The sequence below is a fragment of the Zonotrichia albicollis genome, chromosome 2, assembly GCF_047830755.1.
Source record: "Zonotrichia albicollis isolate bZonAlb1 chromosome 2, bZonAlb1.hap1, whole genome shotgun sequence".
NCBI lineage: Eukaryota > Metazoa > Chordata > Aves > Passeriformes > Passerellidae > Zonotrichia > Zonotrichia albicollis.
The window spans coordinates 4,503,846-4,529,363 of NC_133820.1; the positions used below are offsets into that span (position 1 = coordinate 4,503,846).

Below are 25,518 nucleotides of genomic sequence, written 5' to 3' on the forward strand. Positions count from 1 at the left end.
CTACACTTCTGCACTGTTCCACTTGAGCCATTCACCACCTGTTTTGAAAATAACCTGACCTGGGCACTGCTAGTGGGTAGAAATGGTCTCTGCACCATGTGGCTCCTACCTGTTGCCCTTGTGCCAAGCATTCTCCTGTCATAGATCCTCACTGAGCTGTCAGAACAGCCCACAGCCAGGTAGTAGGGGATGGGTGGACAGATAGCAACAGAGGTGGCAGCACGACGACAGTTTATTAAAATATCCTGGAACACACAAAAATACAGCATTGAAACAATAGCTTGAACATTTGAAGTATAATTTTTTTGGTTTGTTTTGTTTCACTACACAGGGCCCTCCCTTAGTCAAGGAGATTTTGAGAAAATAGGTCTGGCCTGTGAAGACAGATCACAAATGTGTTATCAGAAAAGCCACTGCACAGAAGGAAAACTATCAGAGAAAGAAAGCTGGTACCAGAACAACTGAAAAAGAAACCTAATCAAAACAAAAACACAGGAACATTGAAAAATAGATAAGCTAAACAGACTTATAAACTACCTTGCATCTTGGATTTCCTTATGGAAATACAGTAACTGTGAAGGTGGAAGAGCACTAAATATGCAGAAATACTTTAAATCAATTAAAGAATTAGAGTAGGTTCCATCTATAGGCAGATAACTAACTGGATAAAGGGGGAAAAAATGAAGGAAACCCCTAGAACTGGTAAATGTGCACAAGGCTGAGCAAAATTAATCAAGACTAGCGATACATACTTTGATATTTTTGTTCCAATTCAATATTAAAATTATTTCTAAAATTCAAGCACAGTGGTCACTGGTAATACCAGTAAGCTAATATAATTCATTACTATATCTTTTATTACAGAGGGACAAAGGGTGCTCAAGAATACAAGGCTGCAGGTGATTCTCAAGGCTCATATTTTGCCTCCAGTTTTAGTGTAAACCAGACTAAAAGATTCAATTTCAACAGACAATTTTTTCTACCATATCTGAAGCCTCACACCAAACATTTTTATATTTTTTTAAATTAAAAAATGCCAAAAGAGATAATAAATTTTAAAAAGAAAAATGAAAAGACTCTGCAAATTTTATTGTTCCTTGAGAAACATACTGTCCTCTCCACCAATGACCCTGAAATCTATTACTTCTAAAAGCTTTACCAGAATTCATATCATGTGTTTGTGTGATGCAGAGCTCTACATTTAGGCAATCTCTATTAAAAGATTTTTATTGCTATTTTATTTTACTTATTATTATTATTGAAATCTTTATTAAAAGGTTTCATTCTTACATCTTTACAATCTTCCTTTGTGCAACTTGTTTTGATGCGAGTATCAAACCATCTCACAGTGCCATCCTCACCACAAGAGAGGAAAGTGTAGGGATCATTTGGTACTGTCATAATCTGCTCAAAAGAAAAAAAAGATTATTAATGCCTCCAGAAATAACACTAAATTAAAAATAAAAGGATCAATATTTGGAGCAGCAGTAAGGCTCAAGGACTCAAGTCAAGCTTTCCAGTGAAGTAATGAGAAAAACAGAAAAACTGATGATGTTTCTTCATTTTCAAGAAAAGGCTTGAACTGTTGAAGTCAAAGGAAACTTTTAAATGTCACATAAGATTAAATATCCATAGGTCAAGGCTTACAGTTGTTTCTATTATCTTTTAATGCACAACATACATTTACTGCAAGCACTTTTCAGATACCTTATCAGTTTGCTGCAACAATCAACAAAAGCTCTGTTTATTCTCTATCAAGTAACAGAAGACAATTACAAACAAAGCCCTCAGAAGTCTGAATGCCCTGAAAATACTAAATGGCTTTTATTCCCATTGGGTTAGTCCTTTACATCCCAGGTAGTTCCCTGCAGCAAGTCTGCATTAAAGGCTGCTACCAAGCTACCTCCTCACTGCAATATTTTAATTTTTTTTTGAGAGAGCACTGTACTGAACCATTTTCCTAAGCTCAGCCCTTCTCCAGCTAGGGACAACTCAGATGGAGTCTCACATGAATGGCTTCACTCAAAGCCTCCTCAAGACAAAATCAAAAGGCAAGTGATCATAATGTTAAATATGACCTGAATTCCACAGGTCAGGGAATGCACAGGAAATGTCAGTTTACTTACACTCTGTATCTTAGAAGAGAAAACAGACAATGTTGTGGCACTACTTTTATTCTTCTACACTCTTGCCACTATCAGTAGACATTTATAAAGCAACAACAATGGTTAATAGTGTAATACATTCATGGAGCACAGAGCATGAGTGATTCTTTAACATTTTAAATGAGATGATTTATCACCCTCACCTCCCAAAATTCTTAATAAAAGTAACTTACGGATATCTGCAAATCTCTCTACCTGAAATGGGGTTACAAAGGTGACAGATGAAGGCTTCAGCCTCTCTTCTAAGGCTCAGCACAGTAACTGAGACAATGCTTGCTGTGCCAAATAAGAGTCTAACTTGCAGAAAAAAGGCAAGGTTTGAATACCAACAGAACTGCTGAGCTATGACCACAATCCTTCAATGTATCAGTGTAACATATTGAAGACTAGTTTTCACTACCTATTTCATTCAAATTAACTTCATTTGCATAGTACATAATCCACTAAATTCTTCAAGCATTTAGCAGAGCTTTCAGTGAAAACATTTTGCTCCAATAATGTTGCTGAATGTGAAAAGCTCTTATTTTTAGTAGCTGTGTTTTATTTTTGTTCACACTGATGCAATTTCACCCTATCCATGTAATATAACTTGCACATGGCAACTTTTATGTCCAGTGTTCACAAACATCCTAAGTTCTTTATAAGCACAAAACCAGAGAAATGGAGAAGTGCAAGCCCCAATAATTGAGTCAATATTACTACATTTAAGTTCAACAAGTACATTATAAATATAAAATTGTTTTTTTACTAACTAAAAACTTGTTTGCTACTTAACTTTAAAAGTATATAGCTGTATGATCACTTCACTGTATTTAAAACAAGAAAGTAAGAGGTGTTCATAAAAGTACATTCCCTTTCTGAAATGCAATTCACGTGAAGGGCAATAAAGAAAAGATTTGGCTGAGAAAAAACAAACTTGTCAAGGTCTTGTACAAACAATAATTTCTTCAGAAGCATGTCTCAAGAGCCTCTCCCACTCTTATTCTCACTCAGAACTGAAAACAATTGTAGAAGTATCTCACAGTTTACAACAATCTACACCAATTTCCACACTCCTCTGTTTCATGTTTTTGTAATGTCTTGAACTGCCACAAACTCCAAGGGCTGCATAAATCCAAACCACATTCCAATTTAGAATTGGTACCTCAGGGGCAGCTTTTAGCTTTTGTTATTTAGAGAACCCAGTGAGTCAAAGTTCTATATTTAACATGATGATGTGGTTACATACAGCTGGGCAGTACCATCACAATATTTAGAAATTATCTCTCCACTCCAGGAACCTCCCAACCTCAGAGCAAAACAGGATAAGAAAAACAACCTCATAAAGGGACAGAGTTGTTAAAACAGCCAGTGTCATATAGAGGTTTTGATATTCCTTCCATTAACAGTGTTTACAAGCAGCAAAACCCACCAAAACTGAATCACACTCCTGTCATTCAAAACAATAATAATGCCCTCTTGTTAACATATTTGGGATTATTTTTATTCAGCAATAAAGACCATTTTGATGGTGCAATATAGCAGGGAAATGTAATTGGTGTAATTACAACCATAAGGACACTTTTACTACAGGAACAAAAATTAACTCTGGCAGTACTTCAGCCACTTTCTTTTTTCACACACCTCAATTCTTTTTATGAGAAGTTTTAAAGATTTTATTCATTTAATATGCAAAGAAAGTGATCTAAAAGCTTGCTATGAAATCTGAGCTGGATAAATAAAAAACCAATGGATTTGGGATTTTTCCCCTGTGTGTGTACTGCAGTAGTGTTAAAAAAACCCCAACAAATAGTGAAAGTAACAGGAACATTTATAACCTACCAAAAAATTTACAATTTTTTCTGTTTTAAGCATAGTAAGTTTTGCAAGCAGCATCTTTTGCTGTTATTTAAAAGAGGCAGATAGAACAACAAATCTTTCTATTTTCCTAACTTAAGTAATACTTTGCTTCCTCAATGGCCTAATTTATATGAACAAAACTTCCAAGAGAGGACTGAAAAGACTGTGGCAAAATTTACACTTAAAGAGTTAACAAGAATACACAATAGAAAAATTATCTACAATTCTAAACACATTTTTCAGATTAAGTTATTTACACATGCTGAGTTAAGCATTTCTTAGAAGAATCTAAATTGTGAAAAAGGCATGAAACTGCTGAAAAGTTCAGGGAAGAGGGGAAGGGCAGGGGGGAAGAATAAAAATAAAAATGCAAAACAGTCACTTCCCCCACCCCCCAGCCTACCTCAGGAAGAAATTCAGAGCTCAATTTTAATCTGTTTTGCTCAGCTCAGTGAAGGTGAATTCATATGTGCAAAGTGATGTTAATAGCACCACTTATTGCAAATTTCTCAATTTAATTTAGCACATTTCTCTCTTCAAGTCTACTTTTTAAATGGGATAAAAAAACAATTCAAAAAAGACAGAAGAAAATTTGTAACTCTCGCTGTATTGCAACAAAGTTCTCAGCAGTCTGGTTGAAATCTTGGGCAATGATACAATAAAATACATATTTTACTGATCTTAAACTTATGATTTATTTCAGGAGGTACCTCGTAGGTAGTCCCATAGTGGCAGGTGTACTGGCATTGCCTGTTGGTCTCTGCATCCTGTTCAACATTCGTGTAGAAAATGACTCCGTCCCCGGAACAAGAAACAATCTGTTTGTCATTGGTGCATGGCAGGAACTTCGCACTGAAAATATTGGCTCTGTGTCCTGAGCGAATCGTTGTGAGAACCTGAAGAACAAAAGAAAAAAGGAGGCTGCAGCAGGTCAGTGTTTTCCAAGCAAATAAAGCATGGAAAAAACTCAGACTGTGAAATACCAGTTATGCACAGGCTGCCAGGGACCTACAGTTCAGTACAACACAACACACAAGCTGCCTTTACACCAAATTTCTTCTAAGAACAAAGTGGTTCTACAAGAGAGGTTTGCTCAGGCACTTGCACGAAGCAGTCTGCAAAATGCAAGGGCTGGAATGCAGCTGCCACCTTTGGTTTTGCAATGCTGGTTCCAGAGCACACCAGGTTTCTCAAAGTGAAACATCAGTCAGGGTGATGGTGCAGCCACTCAGCACTTCTGTGAGGGGAGACTTAGAAGATCTGGGACATTGTAAGCCAAGAAGAATAAGGTACTGCAATCCAAGCCAACTTTATAGACTTTAAAATTTGATGTTACTCTTCAACTCACTCTAAAAAAGGAGAATTGATGTTTATAAGCAAGAATGTTTTGAAACTAGCCAAAAAGAAATAAACATTTAAGAACTTGATTATACAGAGTAATAAACCAGGACTTCCACTCATTTATCAACACTAACACAGAGAAACATATTATTTACTTCACCATCACAGCTGATTTTAAACACTTTTTAGTGACTCTTTATCCTTCCTCACATATTTAGTTTACCAAAACTGAAAAAACCTCCACATGCTTTCCTGTGAACAAGTAAACATGATATTCTTATTTCTCCCATCTGCAGCACTTGAAGCAAACTGCATTTTCACCACTCCCATTACGAAAGAAATACTCACCAAGTTGTTTACAGTATGAAAATTACTTCCAAATTTCCACTCAATTAACTTAATCAAAGGAAGTGTTTTGCAAATGAAGTTTTTCTGTCAGTAGCAGCTCATGACTAACAGTTCAGAAGTGCTATTTCACACCTTTTAAATAATTCCCACAAAAAAAGTTTAACAGTTTATCTGCATATTCTGAAAGATACAAAATATTGATGGCTGAAGTCTATTTTTGCTACTCTACCTGGATAATAACAGAAAATATGGTAATAAGGATATTTGCCAATATGACACAATTACAACACAATTATGATACCAATTTGCTGCCTTTTCCTGTATAGATTCTCTTACTCAAGCCAGAAAAAATTAAGCTAACATAACTGTAACACTCATTAAAAATCACATCTCTAGTACATTTCAGGAATAACACTGATCATTGAGTCTTCTTGCTGGTACCTGCTGTTTTATAATTGCATTTGCATGTACTGGAGAAAAAAATAATTCAAAAATCATCTTCTCCTCTGCTGTTACAAAAAAATAAATAACTTGGTGAAAAATAAAAAAAGGAAAATAAAACATTCCTCATTAGGTTTAAGTAGAGAAGTAGCACACAACAGGGGGGGAACCATCCCATGAAAGCATAAAGCTTTAAATTGGAGCACCTTTTAAAATATTAAAATATTTTAATGTAAAAATTATATAATGAGCAACTATCCCCTAGTAGGATATGAAAATAAACTCTGCACAATAGATAACATTGAACATCCTTTATTTGCATGAAAAATTCTTATTCTGCAAGTCACTCCACCAACACTCACTTTGGAATATATCCATCATCCTCTTCACAGCTGTCTTTGCTACCACTTTTCCAGCAGAACTCCCAGTCCAAGAGAAACCCTACCTGATCAGTGATACTGATCTGAACTTTCAGGCTGACACCAAAACTGAAAGGAAGAGATGAGGTTTGGAAGCTCTGGCTTATTTAGGGAGGTGAGCAAAAGGACCTTACCTATAGGCCCAGGCAACACTCCAAACCACCACAGCCCTTCAGGAAAGCAAACTATTATTTTCTACTCAAACTCTCTTCCACCATACCTTCTGTTTCTCCCACACATTTAATTTTTGAGCATATCCTCGGGGTTTAGTTGTCAGCCTCCAAGAGGACACAGCTCAGAGCATCTGTTCTACCAAACTACCAGCAGTTCCTCCAAGAGAAAGGGGTGGGACAGTGCCACTACCTGATGGATGCCAGCTGGCACTGCTGGCAGTCTTTCAGCTGCATGGCAACCCTTATTTCACTACAAATTATTCTCCGTCCACTTGCAGGCACACCAAGGCAATGCAATTTTACACTGGAGTGAACTATTTTAATCAAGATTGACATCCCAACAACATTACACAGAAAGACATTACATACAGTACATTACACAGAGCAAAAAATACAGTATTTTAAAAGTGAGAGGAAAACAGTTTATCTGACTACAAGATTTCATGAGAATTACTGAATCCTATTGCTGGTCCTGACACTAATCTGTGGTGAGACCATGTTCCCTTTGTGCCCAGCCATGTACCGTAAAATGGGATAATACCAATGCCACAAAGGATTAGAACTCTCAAGTTTTAAAGCACTGTGAATTTTTATTCCCCTTTATATACACTAGGAAGAGCATGATATTATCTTTTTCACATAATAATTAATATCTGAAAACTGATATATTTAAAAATATCTTTTAATACCTTGAAAAACAATAACTGGCATCCTATTTGAAAATTAACAAGCAGCCAGAAACAAACCTACCTTTCTGCTGTAGGGATTAGTAATGACCAGGTTGGTGTCATCTGAACCAGATAAGATATATTCTCCTGTATCATTCCAGCAAATTGTATTCACCTGCATGAATAAAAAAAAAATTGTTTAGACTTACATTAATTCAGTTTTCACCATATTAAAACATCAAACTCATCCAACAGTACAGAAATAGGAGTAAACAAATTCAACTGAAATGATGTAATTTCTAAGCAGCTAGCATTAAAAAAAAATTGTGTTTTTAAAACAAATTGATAAGGGAATCACCTGCTTCACCTATGGCGTCTCAATTACTCCCTCTGCTCCTCAAGAGTTCATCAGGTAAATTAAGCTTCCCACAGTAGCCACAATTTTACACACTCAGGTGCTTTAATGAACCAAATCTACTCCACAGAGAGTTCTCTGAATTTGAACTGGAGAGCATCACAGTGCTCTCATTCCTGCATCTGCACCATATCCAAATTCTGACAATCCATTGCTTTGCACACTTTTCAGTGACCACACCTTCTCAGGGAAAAGCACTGCAGAATCCATCCCAGATCGCTTTTGAAAAATGTGAGTAGGCTGGGAAAGAAGAATCCTACAGTGAGGTACAGAATTGTACTGGGAGAGCTTTCCAACACATTTCCTTATCAATTCTCCTTGTCACAGGACTGTGCTTAATAATGTGTCAGTGAAACAAAGCTGTGAAAGCACTCAAAATCCAGGAAGCTCAAGAGGTATCCTCCAAGCAGCAGCTCATGCACAAGCACCAAAGACTGCATGCAAGACCATTATTATTTCAAGTAAGGCTCTAAAATACCTTTTAAGGGTCAAACTGCAGCCATCACCATTTTCTGCTGGCTAGATTCTGTTGGCAGAACAGCTGCCTTAGTGTGATGTACCAGACTGGATTACAGAATTGGTAAAAAAACCACTTTGTTCTGAATTATTTTCTTATGCCTTTTTAAAAATTCACGTGTTTCAAACTGAGCCCCCCAATAAAAATATTTTTTTGTTTAAAATAAGCACACCCATTCTAGTTGCTGTTTTAATGACAAGTTGAGTGGGGGTTAGTTGCAAAATCAGAGTTAGCAGTTTCAGGTGGATCACAGGGACAACAGCACCTTGATATTCTCAGGTGCAGGAACTTGAAGAGATCTTGGTGTTAAACATGCCTAAGCCAGGGCTAGCTCAGTGCTCAGAAACAATCAGATATTGTCAGGATTTATTAGGAAATGCACAGAAGAGCAGGATACACATCCATGCATGGCAATCCCACGTGTCCCACACTATGCTGTTTGGTTCACATCCCACTCCTGTATTCTCCATTTCTATTACTGCCCACTTGGAAAGAGAAATCATGACAAGGAATTACTGGGGTGCTCACAGATATCTAACACTTATTATTGCAACAAGCAAATAACATGTACTACTCTAGGGAAGGGAAATGATAGAAGATTATGAGAACATGAATGACATGGAAAAAGTAAAAAAATAATTTTTTGTGGATCTTCACAGTACAAGAAATGGAAGATCTTAAATGAAACAATTCAATTACACATGGCTCTTTAATGAAACTGGAAATCATTGTTATAGAAGACCTTAAGCACCAGAAGTGGAAGGATATACATATTCATCAAAGAGAAATGAAAAATGATCAGAAACAAAGGTGCAGCTTCCATCTCTATCTACCCATTTAACATGATGTGTTCTCCAGAACATCCATCAAATACTGTCTGCTTGCCCTGTCTCAACTTCCTTCAGAAATATGTGCTGGCCACTTTCAGGGCCAGGTTATCTGGCTCCACTGAGCTTGGGGATGACCTTGCATGGCTACTCTTATGATTTTATAACTCTGGCTGTCAATCACCAAGAACCACAATTTCAACTAGCCCCCAGAACCATCTATCATTGAAATAACCTGTCCTGACAATGGCTGTACTCTAAAATGTTGTCAAACATTGCACGGCACTACAGCCAGGGCAAACACACAACCCAGCAATGTTTATTTTCATTTACATTTCCTCTCAGGCAGAAAAGTATTATTATCATTGCCCTAAAGAAACCAAAATGCTAATGTACGAACACAGGAATAGAAACAAGAATGAAACACTGAAAAAACAAGGAAGCTACCGAAAATTTTTAAGTCATGATACGAGAAAGAAAAGTTAGCACAAACAATTAAACAAATTCAGGGGGTGGATGTGTATATTTATGTATAAACCCAAAATCTGAATGACAGCAAAGCAGAGAAACATTGAAGATGCAAAGGGGAGATGAGATTGTCTAAATTGCAGCATCACAAGCCTACACAAGACATCAATCATTCTCCTCCAAAATTCCAATTTCATTGCAATTATTGCCTCAGTTGAGCAATTTTAATATAGCCTGACCAGACCAAAGTTGGTTCAAAAAATAATCCTGAATGACATAACCAAATTACCAGAGGTCTGTAACTAAACAGGCTTTTTTATTCTGTACCCAATCACCTTCTCAGCACTGCTGGCAATAAATAACTCAAAAAGTAAGGAAGTTTTTCAGTGAAATCAGCTTGTTTGGAGTGTTTTTCAGAGACTTTCCAGTCAATATACACAGTGTTCAGTACAACTCACTGACCAACACTGAATAACCCAAATAAATTTGCATATGGATCACAAAAAAACCCAGAATTTTAAAAAGTTCTCTTCTTATTCCATGGTAGTAAGCTACTAAAATATAATGTAAAACAAGAACGGGGTAGAAAATTGCTTTTTATTTTGAAAAAATATTGTACTACCTGCACTGTCACTCAACATCCAACTAAAGGTATAATGTAACAGTTACTATTCTGAGTTTGGAAACCTTGGCAAAAGGTATTGGACCCAGAAGAAAGGATACATCAAACACAAATGACAGACAATTACTAACAAGCTTAGAAAAGCCAAAGGGTGTGAAATTAGTTTTTTTCTATTAAGTACTCCACATTATTAATTGTATCTAATTTTATTTGTCACTCATCTAGCCTTGCAAGGAGTCAGTGGGCACTTCTGATTCATTAGTCAATTAGTCAGATATAAATTTACTATCTCTCAAAGACAGTGCAGGAGGCAGTGCAGCCAATCCTTAAAAAACAAAAAAGCAAAGTCCTCACTTCCATGCAAAGTGACCTCAGAATCAAGTCCTTTGTGAACAGAAGAGATTAACAGAATAGCAAAATAGAAGAAAAGAAATTTAAATGGCTGTAGATATCCAAAATATCAGGAATGTCCCCCAGGCAAAGAAGGGGTAAAAAAGGCAGTGCTTTTCATCTGTGGAGTACAAGGTGAAAATTGTCTCTAAGAAAACACAAACTCCCTACACTGGGTTAAGCCTGGCTTTGAGGAGGACATCTGAAAAGGACTTGTTCCCAAGTGCCATCCTGAAGGAGATGAATGCCATGAAGAATGCTGGTTTGTTATTGATCTGAAAATGAGACTGTACATAGAAATGAGAAGTTACTCCTTCAGGTAATATTCTTTATTTCAAAATGTAGTATTTACTCATGTCAAATGCTTCATCTGTGTCCTGCATTTCAGCCTTCCTCAGCTTTCACAGGACCAAACCAGGAAGAAAATAATCAGTATTTTTACTGCAATTCAATGTGTTTTTAGAGTTTCTTTATCCTCTACTTTCCTCCTACACTTCATTGCTGCTGGTCCAGATTGCTTCTCTTTCAACATTTCTCCTTTGGATTTAATCACTTTATACAGAACAGCTCACCTACCTCTGTACATTTCCTCATCTTCTTAAGCTCCCTTTACAGCTAACACAGAAAATGGCAAGTTCTGGCATACAAATGATCTTACTGAATTTGACCATGTGAACCTTGTTCAAAGAGGCAAATCCTGCCCTGGAAGGAAGATAAGGCTACTGGCAGACATCAATAATTCTGCAGAACCAATTCAATTACTTCACACAGTGCTGCTAGAAACTGTGTCTTCAAACCAAGGGGAAAATGGGACTGTTTCAAAGAGAATTGTCCCTGAACTCTGGGGTGAAAATATTCAGATTTTAAACAAAAGGTGTTATGATAATATTACTGTTACAGGAGTGTGGATATGTGAAGTAATTCATGGAATATTCCCTTCTGCACAGATATCCTGCCTGGGTATGATTATACACACAGTTCTATCTCCCACAGGATCTCTCTTCTGTCTAACGGGTAGGAACTTGGACTTTACTTTTATCCTCAATTAGTAAAAAAATTTCTTGCCTTAAGTAAGTTGTCCCCCATGTCCAATTACACAGCATGCTTTATACAGAAAATACAAGTCACAGCTTATTCAAAAGAGCAATGAAAAAGTTCTTAAAAATACCAAGCAACCAAACAAAACCCCAAACCCCTGCCATCCAACCTTCATTAAAAAAAACACAACCACCCAAAAACCAAATCCAGAAACACCTTTTAATAGGGCAATATGTCATTAATTCTCTACATTTGAAATGCATGCTGAGTTAACAGTTATGGAAAAAATATTTAAAAAAAAAGCCTAATTACCACTGATGGTAATAAGGAGCTTAATCAGTAGAAGCATTGTAATTTCATTCATTTCTATGCCACAGATTTTTTAAAAACAAATAGTAAGAAATTATACTGAGTGGTTGTTAGCCTTAAAAGATAATTCCTTGCAAAAAATGACACAGTAAATGAGGTAGGAACTCCTAATATCCCATTCCTTAAAGCTGGAGAGTTCTGAGCAAATTTAACTTCTAAAGACATTTTTTCAAACTGTAGCATTTTAATACTGTATTTAAATACTGTAGTATTTTAAAAACCTGCAAACAATGCTGCAAGTTTACAATTTAAGCATTTTCCACCCACTGAAACAATTAGGCCATATGTTAAAGCATACTTTCAAAGCTAACATAATCACATCAAAGTTAGTTTTCAAATAAATATCCATCAGGTAGATTAAAGCAACATCAACAGCCAACACCAAATCTGCAATTTCTATTACATGACACAGAGGCAAATAATTGAATAGAGATCAGTTGCTTAACAATTAAAAAGTGGTGAAGAAATATTTTCTTATATTCTATTTCAATAGGAAAAAAATACTTTTTTTACAAGGAAATAAAGAAAAAATAAATAAAAAGCCCTAACCAACTTCAGGAAAAGAAACTTGAAAATTTTAATGTTAAGTATTTGAGGAGATGAAAAATTACTAAGAGAAGAAATTTGGAAGCAAAGTATCACTGTTACAACCTTGAATATGAAAATTAATAAATACACATAGAATCATAGAATTGTTTGGGTTGGAAGACCGTATATAATCATTCTTGTAGCATTTCTTGAAAAAAATTAGAAATGTATATATTTGTTTCATTATACCAACACATCTGAACTAGAACATTAAACTTACAATGTAGTCAGCACAGGAAAAGTAGCTCACATTTACACACAGCAATTCTGTGTATAAATCCTGGCCTTTCCCAGACTTTCCAGGCTCACAAAAACACAGGCACATCAAAATCATACTTCTGATCTTGAGAAGGCTGGAGTTTAACAACACTTGTTCCTTAAAATTACTACGGTGTTAGTTTAAAATTATATTGCTCCTCAATTAATTAGAAGTCCAAGCAACTCAAGCTAAAATAATCCTTATGTTTGTACAGTTTTAGAAATACACATTCAAGTGCAAAAGATTGACTTACATTTTCTTTTTTATAGAATAATTTCATTTTTCAGATATCTTGTACAACAAAAAACATAAATTTCTGCTCTAATCCTCAAAGGTAACATGGCAGCCTCTTTATCCTGAACCTAGTTTAGGTAAAAGCTTTCTTTAAAAGGATATGTTTTAAAATATCTGGACCCCTTTCAAAAATTAATATTAATATTCAAATAAGCCTTTCAGGAAGGCTTAATTTTGTTTCCATTCCCTATTAGCATGTAGCACCTGATGATTTGCTTTTTGAAATTGGAAAATAAATCACTCAAAACACTAATAAATTTTTAATTCAATACAGTATAGCAAAAAAAAATACCGAAAAAAAAAAGACTTCATTTCAAGGTTTAAGATGGGTCCTAACTGAAAATGTAACAATGTGTTTAAATGGCAGGAGAGATTAAGTCAATCAGCAATAGACACAAGATATTCAAGAAGAAACAAATAGCAAGAGAATTCAGGTGTGGATCTCAACAAGCAGAGTGGTCCTGCTCATCTTTAACATACAAATAAAAGATATTTGCCTTTTTAAGTTGAGGGGACTAATACCATGGCAACAAAATCACAGTTGAACAATTTTTAACAAACAAAAAAGCAACAAGTGACTTACACATCCATCATGCACATTCAAGGTTGCTTCAAGTTTTAATCTTTGGATGAATTCTCTTCTTCCTGTGAAGAAAAATACCAATTACATAACTTCTAAAAACTGAAGTAGTTAAGAGCCTGCTAATGATCACTCACAGGTAAAAACCTAAATGGTAAAGAACCAGAATATAAATTTAAATCTTGAAACAATTCATATGGTTCTCATTTTACAAATCCTAAGACAAGCATGACATTTGCTGGTTCTTCCAACACCTTTAATAAGAGTGCAGAAATGCAAAACTAACATTTCACAGGTTCACAGGCTGACGGTCCCTCTAAAACTAATAACAAGAAAAAGGAAATTAATCCTGTGGTTATTTGGTTCACTTAGCTGAGAGGGAGCTATGGTAACATAGTTCAAGCAATACAACCCTTGCATTTGGGAAATTAACATTTAAGACCAGTAACATTCCATTTCATACCAAGTATGTGAAAAGAGGAGATGAAGGATAAAGGTGAAATCAATAAACACATATGAAGACAAAGCCCCAGGAACTTTCATGTCTTTATAGCCTATGAACAAACTGATTTTACCACTGCACTCAAAAACACTACTGTACTAAACACATGAAGAGGGAAAACAAAAGTACATTGACAAAAATGTGGTCTTTTCCTGAACTACATGTTTCAACAGATGGCTTCAACTCTCAGGTTATACTGAATCTAATATTCCCCAGAAAACACTCTCAGAAAAGAAAAATACTGGTAAATCTAATATTTTTAACTTCAATCCCCAAAGCTCAAACTCAAGGACCATTTCCCCTTTTTTAATTCTGTTAATACATGTCCCAGAATAAAATTCCAGGTAAGAGCATCAGACTGTAAGCCTATGCCAGGCTGCACTGCTTCCAAATATGTAACTGTGAAATTCACTCAAAATGAACCTTAAAAACCTAGAATCAGGAAAAGAACAGCAAGAGACTCCACATCTGAAAAATCCTACATTTGTGAACTTGCTTTGGTTCAGCTCAAGGCAGAGCCATGCCAGAGCTCGGTGCTGTCTCTGGCAGTGTAGCTCATATTTGGAAAAGTAGTTTTTCCTCTCTCCTCTTGCTGCTTCTGAATGCTTTTAGTTTCTCCCGTACACTCTCCAAAAGAACACCTGCTACCCACACCTGTCTGGAAGCAGGCACTGAGCATCCCTGCCCCTCTCCCTGCTCCCAGGCCAGAACACCCTTCCAGCAGCAGCAACTCCTGCACCCCATCCAATGCTCATGCAGCCTTCCCCCATCAGAAGGTCTGGGCGAGATACCTCAGCTTGGCTGGAAGTAGAAGCCACCTCCAGAATTCAGAATTGCTCATAACACTGCTTAAATACCACATCAGATGAAGATCATACTTGGGCAAAATATTTTTTCTGTTTCAAGAGGAGGTACTTAGTGGGTGAAATGGTTATAAAGTGCTTGCACTTAAAGCACATCTGAGCCAGCTTTAAAATGATAAAAGCCAGACTTCCCTCATGCCTCCTTCTATAAACACTGAACTTGTGACATCTCAGGCGCTACAATTTCTGCTACCCAGGAGTAACCATAATTAGAGAAAAATTTAAATAATGACATCTTAAGCACCATGCTCTATTAGCAAGAATGCATTCTTTGATTAGGAATACACATCTACCTAGTTCATTAGGCTTTCTTTACCACTTCTCCTGATCCATTTTTCCCCCTCCAGGAACACACTTCAGCTGTAGATTCTTAATGGTTGGTTTATTGTACCTTTCTGTGAAATCCTATTATTTTTTCAAATCAAATGATTTCTGTGTTTTCAATGAAGATTCCTACTTTCAGGTTAATTTGATTTCTTCAATTGCTTTTAAGTAAATGTGAATGCTGAGGTGGGAAATATCACCTGCTGCATGCTTAGATATCATTTTGCACAACAGAAACTTTAAAATTTGCTTCTGGAGTGCTCCTGTAATGCAAAATACAGAGCAGAAATACATGACCTCCAATAGGATAACTTCATTAAGAACTGTATACTCCATAGACCAACACAAAAATACAGTGTTTGCCAGAGCCATCACACTTTCATTGAAGAACAGAAAAAATCTGATAGCAGTGGATGATTGTTGGGCATTGCATCACGTGCATAAAATACATGTGGAACAAGGTGATGTCTGCAGAGCAACAGGCAGGTGCTTGCTGAGAATCCTCTGTACACACAAACACCAAAGATGATTCAAACTAATTTTTAAAAACAAACAGAGGAACAGATTTTACTCCTTCCTGTATGCTCTGATTTTAATCCAAATCACTTAAACCAGCAAGCAAGAAACAATCACATTTTCAGTTTCAATTTTTATTTCCTTGGAGAAATCTGTTGACAAAAGATATGAACAATTTGTAGCTGTCAGATTAGGATTTTTTGATCTTAATAAGAACACAGCATTCATACAAGTTTCAGTAAACCTGAGATGCAGGCATAAGGTGTCTCATGTATTCAACACTTGGCCATTTAAAACATTATTTAAAAATTGTTAGGATTGCATATACGATTTGTTATATATGTGTTTAGTTATTTATCCTTTGATCATTTTTTAATCTAAATATTTGAGAAAGGAATTAAATGCAAACAAAATTACAACTTAAATAGTTTCTATATTCCCTAAAGGAAAAAGGGAGCAAGGAAGAAAGTTAAAATGTTTTTCCTCCAAACCCCCTCTTATTTGATTAAGCACTAAAAGCAGTAAGACTATGAATGGATTGTTTGTAGTTTATCTGATCATTCAAAACTAGAACAAACAGATCTTAAGTGAGGCTTTTACTCTTAAACAAAAACCTGAACAACATGAATAAACTGATCTGAAGAAAATACTGCCTCTGCTTTTGCTGTTGTTAAAAGCTGAGCCAAGTTAGTGAATCTGTGCTCCTTGTACTTCAGCAATGACTCCCACAGGTTCACTTGGTTTGATAAAAATGCTCAGCAGTAAGTATTAGAATTTGTCACCTGAATATTTTTGTCACTGATCCACTTTTATGACATTGAAAAAAATTAAGAAGCAATACCTCTTGGTTTGTTTTGTATTTACTCTTCAGCATCTCAGCTCTAATTGCTGGACTTCCTAACAGTCAGAGGCTCCACATCAACGGCTCTGCTCTCCCAAGTGACAAGAATCTTCACAATCCTTAATTCCCATTCACCAAATCCAAAGGCTGCCTGTTCCCTCCACTGTCCTACAAAGGCAGCTCTCCTGGCTCCCCTTTCAGCTACAACCATGGATGTAACCCAACCTTCTAACAAAACCCCAAAAGTATTTTCCTTTTACAATATCAGCATCAAGACCTCTGCCATGTTTAGATTTTTCCCACCCCAATACTGAGAACAGGCTCTCAAGCCAGAAACTTTTCCCCCTTAACCATGTAGTACCCCTAGAAAGGCAATAATTTAATTCTGTGAAGGTGCTTCAATATTGTGTTTCCTATATTCAAATAAGGCCTAGGACATGGATCAAGTGATCAAGCTGTCATGACCAAGATTATCTCACTGGACACTTGGGGTTTGTTCAAAACTGCTAAGGTGAATTTACTAACAAGAACACGATAAAGCAAAACAAAAAAATAAGCCCTGGTAAATTTGAAATGGCTGTGATGACCTCCCTGTGTTTACATAGCTGAAATTTGGAAAGCTGTCAATTTAATGCTCCACCCACCCCCTTTCACTAGTTATGCACCAAGTGAAGCCTCAAGGTTCAGTGCTGCTCTCAGTACAATGATCAATAACATTCTCAGTTTTTAGCCATCCACCTATTCTCACCAAACATTATGCACTACTGAAGCCTCAAGGTACAGTGAAACTCTCAGTGCAGTGAGAGTTGTGTGATTGTGTGTTGTGTGATTATTGAATGATCAATAATTTTTTTAGTTTATATTAAGCAGGAGATTTAGGGATCATTCTTCGTATGAAAGAAGCCTCAACTTGAGTCATTCAAGACACAAATTTAAATATGAGAAAGCAGGGGAAAGAGAAGCTGCAATTGTTTCTTTGTAACTTTATGTATTCAAAACATCCACTGCACACAAGGTCAAACCAAACACTGCCTTGCAATTCCCACCTGGAGAATTACCCAGCCTGGGGGTCTGGGCAGAGCTCTAACCTCACTTCAGGGAGCAATACCAAAATAAACCAGCATCCCTTGTACTCCCCACTCACAGTCCTTACAACGCCATTTAGGTCACGATCCTCAGTTTAAGAATTGCTGATCAGGTGCTTCCTGTGTGCCTGTTTTGGCAGAGACACACCTTTCTTTTGTAACTTAAGTCAAACCTGCTCCAGAACTGATGACAGCAGACAAGTTAGATGCTCTGAGCATGCAAAACCTTCATATATTAAAAACTGGGCTCCAAAGTTTCCCCTTGAAGAAGTACAGATCATTTCATTATGAAGGTTTAGCTTTAAAGCACACTTGTGCTCCAGAGAAATTTAACTAAACTTTGATCCAAAGCAGCACCAGCACAGTATAAGATGTTAAAAGACAACCCTTTTTCAGTAATAGACCCCATTTATCAAATGAACACTCATTTATATCAAGCTGGCTCTTTGCAAGGCCAAGTCCCTCAGCGCTGGCTCGCTGTGACATTTGGAATGCCCTAGTTTAAAGCTGAAATGGAGCCAGCATCTGTTCCCAATGCAGAGCACATGGTATCCTGCACTCGGAGTGCATTTCAAAACTTCTCTTGGTTTTTCAGGGTACCATTTAGGCATTTCTGAAGTCACCCCATTTGTATATAGCTGATTTTGCTGGATTAACTACCTCAAACTCTTCTGATCCACATCGAAACACAATTTTTCCAGCAACCAGAATTTTCCATATACCATAAAGCAAACAGGACTACACATAATAAGCACTGAATTAACTTCCATCAAGGTAAGTTAAAATTCTTGAAGATTAATTACAACCTTAAAAATCACTTGTTAGTTATGTAGGCCAACACTGGCCCTACTTTATAGTCATTGTGACAAAGGCTCAAGCAATTTATCAAAGGAAAAGAGTGAACCAGCAGTACTGCCAGAAACCAAATCCATGGGTGTGACCTCCAATCCTTTGAACAATGCTCTCTGTTATATTTCCTCACTCTTCTGCACAACTGCAAAAACGCCAAAAAATATAACTCTTGGTTCTGTCAATGTTTAAAAGACTACCTTTCAAGAGACTATGATCAACTACTTCACTATGGTTTAAGTTCAAAGCAGATAACTCAAATTATTCTTTGTTCTTAATGATACATCACAAAGCCTGAAAGAATGAACAATACAAAGAAAACACAATTTTTTTTTATTTTCTACAAAGAGACTTTGCCATTTTAATATGTCAGAGCTTTGCTACTAACCAGCCAGCATCAAACAACATTGTGCTAATCAAGCCTGTACTCAAATCCTAAGATAGGCTCAAGCAATGAGCTTTAGGTAATAAGAAACATAAAACTTTCAAATATTATAACACCAAGACAGAAACTACAGAAGACAGGACACTATGCCCTAAATTATAAATCAGCAACCTATAATATCTCATATTGAGTATATTCATATAGAATCTGATCTCAAAAAACCCACAAACAACAACAAAGACAAACAAAGAAAAAAACAAAACAAAAACCAAACTAAACAAAAAAACCAAACAACCAAAAAAGAGATCTGATGAAGTTTTGGAAAAAAAAAAAAGAAGCAGTTCAGCAATGTTATACATTTTAGGGTAATAAATAAGCATTTTGGAAAATACTTCTGTTTAGGTTTGCTACTACAGAATCTGCAAAAATAGATTACTGTAGGTAAGAGCATGGGTAAGATGTGTTTGGTTAGTACCAATGGCTGTAATTAACTTGAAACATGTTTTGGATACTGAAAGGATACACTCCCAAATATAAGCCTCCACTGGGCTCCATAACTGGTAAGGTTACAAGCATTTGGGCTTTAAACCAATGTCTTTGATTTCTGTTTGATATTTACCACGGTTTATGCCTGAAAGATTTCATAAAATTCAGCTGCATTAATACAAAGTATTTAAGGTGTTCTCAGTGACAAAAATGGACAAAAAAGGATGAAGTCCAAGTACCTTTCTCAGGGAAGGCACTTTATCTGTGCTGCACTGACTGGTGTTAAGTGGATTTCATTCACAAGTACACCACATTCTGACAGATATCCTTACACTTCCCCTTACACTGCCCATACTTGTCTTCTGTATTGTTCTTGCCACAGATTGCAAGTGAGGTTTTGTGACAGGAGGAAAAATATGCCAGTTTTCAGCAACTTTGGTATTCATTCAGTCCTTTAAAGTAGTCTGATGATCAAATATAAACTACTCACTGAGACAAAAGGCACTTGAAATTTTTATATTATGCCACAAATATTTCTGATTTCTATAGAGCAGAGGACAAAATTCATATGAAAAAACTAAGAGAAGTTCTATCTATTTAAAAGATAACACATACCACCTTACTCCTCTCAACAGAAAACTATCTAGCATAGCTCAAGTGATTAACTGGACATAGGATTAACTACACGAAAAAGCTTTTGCTGTTTTCTCCACCAGCACTAAAATAGGACTCCCAAAGAAACACCTCCAGATTCCAAAACAGATATCAACACAAAAACAACGGTTATCAGATCAAGAAAAATACACTTTTGCCTTGATTTCTTCTCCAAAGACAAGTCAAAGGAGGCTTCTATTAACAGAAGGGAAAAATAAATATTACGCAGATTGTTGCAAACTGGAGTAAACAGTATTACTGTAGGTTTCAATACACCTTTGGAAATGCTTTTCTTTGACTTTTAGAAGTCTTCATCTGAAACTATGTGGGCAGCAATGTTGAATACTTTCTTATAAAAATGCCATCAATGCAATAACCCAGCCAATCCTTAACACCACTTGGAGAAATGCACATCAGGAACTCTGCTTTATGTTCTCAGGTGCTACTGAGCACTGTGACACCCAAGGTTCATTAGGAGCTCCACCTCCAGCAGGAAAAGATGATACCCAGGAAGCTGAAATGCAGCGCTGCTCCACCCCAGTGCAAAGTTAAAATTGCTCCTAGCAGAACCAGCATCTCTCACCTCCAAGCACTCGGGCAAAATGAACACTGGAGCATGTGGAAAGGCCAGGAGAAGGAAAGAAAAAGCAGAATTTGCTTTTAAGGGATGTCCTCTTTCCTGCTGAGGAGGTGTGTGCCCCCACTGCCACCAGTCCTGCCATCACCTGCCAGTGCCTGCTCCCACTCTCCCACCTGCCTCCAGTCCCACTCTGCCAGCAATTCCAGACAAAGGCTCTGGGCAAAATTAAAGCCTACTATTTAAAGTTGTTTAAGCTAACTCAATACTCATCTTTAAACAGATTAAGAAGTGATTATACAGAAGCTTACCAGCATATCTATAGCCATGTCTTCTAGCAAAAAGCACCCCAGGGCCTGCCTTTCCCTCAAGTGAAACTGAGAACTTGGACAGCATGGAAATCAATTAAGGCATTTAACATTCTGCACACCTGCCTAATTTAACACACCATTTAATCCTGGTAGTATAGGAATTGTACACTGCTGGGTTTGTTTGGGGGAACTTGGGAAATAGATATATAGATACCATAACAGATATGGGTCATAACCCCATGAGATTACAAATGCAAACAACAGGAAACTGACCAGGATTAAAGACAGATTACATCAAAAATTGAGCTCAAGTAGACAGTTGAGCCTTGATGATGTTAAATTAACAGTGAACTGACATAGGTCAAATTATAGCTGGGTATTTAAAAACAAATGGGAGAAAAAAAAAAAAACCTTTTAAACTCCCTTTGTTTAAAAACAAATGAGGGAAAAAACCCTTTAAAAATTACATTGCCTGTTGCATTAAACTATATGTATTAATCCTAGGCAACAAAAACCAACCTGTTTAACGCCAAAGACTTTTTTTTTTACTGAAGAGCATTCTCAGGACATAAGTGTTTTTAAAATAAAACCAAATTAAAAAGGACCCAGATTTTTCCCTCATTTCCTAGAAAGGTAAATTAACAGGAACAGACTACAATAACTGTAACAAAGCAATGCAACCTAAATACAGAGGTGGATTTGGTTTAACAGTTTTTTATTTTGGTGAAGTTTCAGCAGTCCAAAAATGGTTGGACAAACACTGATGGCTCAGAGCACATGAAGTTCACAGGGAAGAGAAGGGACAGATTCTCATCTTGCCCATGATATCTGTTAGAGAACAGTCAGCATTAATGACACACTCAATCTTCCCAGAGACAAGCTTGCAGATCCTTGAAGAACAAGAGGAGGAAAATAAGGGGTTATTAAAATTCACTGATGTGACTCAGATTCCATCTCACGATATTCACATTCAATACTTCATGATTCACACACACTAGAGCACTTGGGACACATCTGAATCAGCAGTCACTAAGCTCCAAAGACACAAAAAAGCCAAGACTTGCACTCAAACAGTGAAAAATGCAGCTTTGCTCAAAGGCTGGCAGAGTTTGTGTCTGAACTGATCCCTTTCCTTAGTGCCAGGACAGGACTGGTCTCAAGTGTCAACAGGTTCCTGATACATGATCAGTTATATCCCACCAGACTATTCTGGGGACACTCAAGGATAGCAGATCAGGAATCACATGCAAAGTCACAAGAACTCACAGAGCTGCAGTGCAACATCTTGGAAGGGACTGAACACAGGCAGGTTTAATGCTCTGCCCTAATGCAGTTGATGGAAGCAATCCAACTGGAAGAAAGCTATGGAAGGAAAAAAATTTAAATAAATAAAGGAGAGAGATCTAAAGGATCTCTCACATCACTGCCTCATCCTGAAATACAAATCCAGTACATGCTGTACACCACTTGTTTTTGCAGCGAGAGACAGCTTTCATGTATCAAAGCTCATTATTAGAAGATCAAGGTACAACTTAACTGCGAGGCTGTCTGAAACACTCAGCATCAAGGCAGGCAGTTATTTACAAAGCAAACACATTCCCTGTACAGTCTTTAACAGCACACAATGTAAATGCAGTGAAATATTGCAATCAAAAATGAAAATGTATTAGAAGTGCACACAAATGTCTGCAGTCTTCAGCTGTCTGCAGAAGAACACTGAGGCTCCAAAGGATATAAAGCAAATACATTTGCATCCTAAGACTGAGTATATTTCAAATATTATAACACATGCAAAGCCTTGGGACTACCACCCACTTACACACACTCCTACTACCTGGCAGCCATTAACACACATGATTAATGTTCTGTTAAATCACAGATATTACACATAAGGTTAATCCCTTAAAATCAAAAAGTACATCTGCATAGTTCTCTCCATTTGAAGAAATGATGACAAATCTGCAGACAACCAAAAAGGCCTCCTGAATTTCTGAAGGACAGAAAATCAACAGTCTGAAACAGTTATACCAATTTTTCATCATTTCTTTCTGGCCAAATATAATGAAATCCACCTTCCATTTTAATTCATATGTCAAAATGCAACAGCAGCAAAGCAGTTGGTGGTTTAGAAAATTAAAACATCAAAACTCAGTAAGTAGGTTCATTGATAAGTTCTGATCTAGGCAGTAGTATAAAAAATTTTTGAAAAAGTAAAAGAAAACCCAAAAAGCAGGTTTCTGCAAAGTAATCCCGCCAGAGAACACAATAACGTGATCCATAAGGGTCTTCAGTTTTACACAAACAGAAGCTGTGCTACTCTGAATCCCCAGCATCCTAAAAACAGCCATTGGAAATAATTCTCTTATTTCAGGACAGAGTGACAGAAGGCACCAAGTAATCCCAGACCCTGCATGAAATTCTTCCTTCTTTGAAAAAAAAAACAAAAAACAAAAACCACATAAAAATGATCATCAACAGGTTATCACTGAATGGAAGCAAAATGAGCCAACACTGTGGAAAAGAAGCAGTAACAAACCATATCAGTTAAACCACAAAACACACAGGAAGATGAAACTGAAAAAAGGTCTCAACCACATGCAAAGATTTCTAAGACAACAGCAACACAAGCTGCCAAATGTACCTAGATTAATGCTACATGGCTGTACCCCTTGCAGGTCCCAGTGGCTCCTGTCCTCCACTCCCACAGCTCAGTAAGTCTATGCTTGAAATAAGCCCAAAGATAACAGAAGGCTGATTAAACTGAAATTAAAGCTAAGCATTCAGCACTTAGGCCACAGAAATACTCATCTAACCTTAATCCTTCCTCCCAGCTCACATCTCCTTCTGGTTTTCTGATATGTACTAAATTATTACCAGCCAGCATTGTTTTATTTGTTGTTTTGTGCAGATGATTCTGTTACACTGTGCTTTTATTATCCTTTACCAACATTAAAGGCTTTAAAATGGGTGTCTTTATTATCTGAGCTGATTTACTTTGAAGTAGGAAAAAAAAATCATTAATCCTGTATGCTAGGACCACCCCTCACATCTTTCCCTACAAGCTATTTAGACATACATATAGTGCCTTTCTGCTCCTTGGCATCAATTTAATGAGATAGTATCAGGGAATTCATTTCAGACACAGTCTCTTGATTAAACTCCTCCAAATTCAATTTGTTATCAACAAGTCTCAATGCCACATTGTTCTTTCAATAGCACATCTGTAATTTTTTAAGGACTGTAGTCACTAAGCCTTGATTTTATTAACAAGGGGAAAAACTCCAAAGATATCCAGTTTAAGGCAATACCTGATCACTGTCCTGTCTTGTGGATTTTTCAATTAAAAAGCTACATCTCTTTTCTGCAACACTCTTAGGCATCTTCAGCTTTTCTACACAACCAGTGAAGATCCAATGACTACACCAAATTTCCTGCCTTGCTAATGCTTCCTGCCTCCTTCCAATATTAGATTGAGCATGTAAAAATTGTTCTAGATGCGTTTTCCTCCAGCTCATTCATTACACAGTGAACTTCAATTCTGCCTCTGCCTATTTCTATTATTCAGAAATCATTTCTAATGAAAAAAACCTGAGGAGTTCACTTACATCTTTCTATACACGTCAGTAAGTCAAGTTTCACAAAGTATTTGATGTGTAATAAAATATATCACTACAGAACTGTGCTCTCATAATCAGACCATCAGGTACATTTATAATGCTTCTTTTTCAAGCAGCAGTTCATCTGTTAGACTTGAAGAAAAAACAACATAAAACACCTCTACCAGATCTGGAGTTTAGCAGTGACAGATGCGTGTTTTTAACTCGTGGTGGAAAAGAGAATTAATTCCAGAGGTTTAGGACATGAAATATAACAGTGTACCAGAAAAACAAAACCTAAATATCAAAAATCTGATGCAAAGAATTTAAGAAGAAAGGCTGATTAAATACTCTGCCCATCTCCAAGTTGGCAAGAACACCAGTTACAAAGCTGATCATGTTAAAGCTGTCTGACCCTTCTTACTCCACATTATTTTCAAAGACCAAGATACCACATGTTAAAATACAGCTGGAGCAAAAGCTGGGGAAAATAATGCCTTTCTTTTTGGTTGTTGCCCCCAGCATTCAAGTTCCCCTTCTGCTGGGTTTGGTTGGTTTGTTTGTCGAAGGAAAGCAAAACAGAGAATGAAAGTTTGCAGTATTTTAAGGAAGTATGTTAATTGCACTCTCACACTCTGGGCAACGTGTTTTAGGAAATACCAAATGTTCAGCAGCAACACCCAATTCTATGTTCGTTCAACCAGCCACTACTGCTTTTATAAACTGACATGAATGGAAGGCAGTCAGTATCCAAACTAACCAGTTATA

General features: G+C 36.7%; 1 protein-coding gene across 8 annotated transcripts in view; it reads right to left on the reverse strand.

Annotated features, from left to right (window-relative positions):
• The window catches only part of DCAF6 (DDB1 and CUL4 associated factor 6), a 74,131-nt gene that overhangs the window by 44,177 nt on the left and 4,436 nt on the right, over window positions 1-25,518 (reverse strand). For all 8 annotated transcript variants that reach the window (XM_074531818.1, XM_074531829.1, XM_005490984.4 and 5 more), the window contains 5 exons: window positions 13,765-13,826; window positions 7,477-7,569; window positions 4,715-4,900; window positions 1,291-1,404; window positions 110-245 (listed from right to left, as the gene is read on the reverse strand). In XM_074531818.1, coding sequence (XP_074387919.1) covers window positions 110-245; window positions 1,291-1,404; window positions 4,715-4,900; window positions 7,477-7,569; window positions 13,765-13,826 — 591 coding nt within the window. Of the gene's footprint in view, window positions 1-109; window positions 246-1,290; window positions 1,405-4,714; window positions 4,901-7,476; window positions 7,570-13,764; window positions 13,827-25,518 lie in introns of those variants that run through there.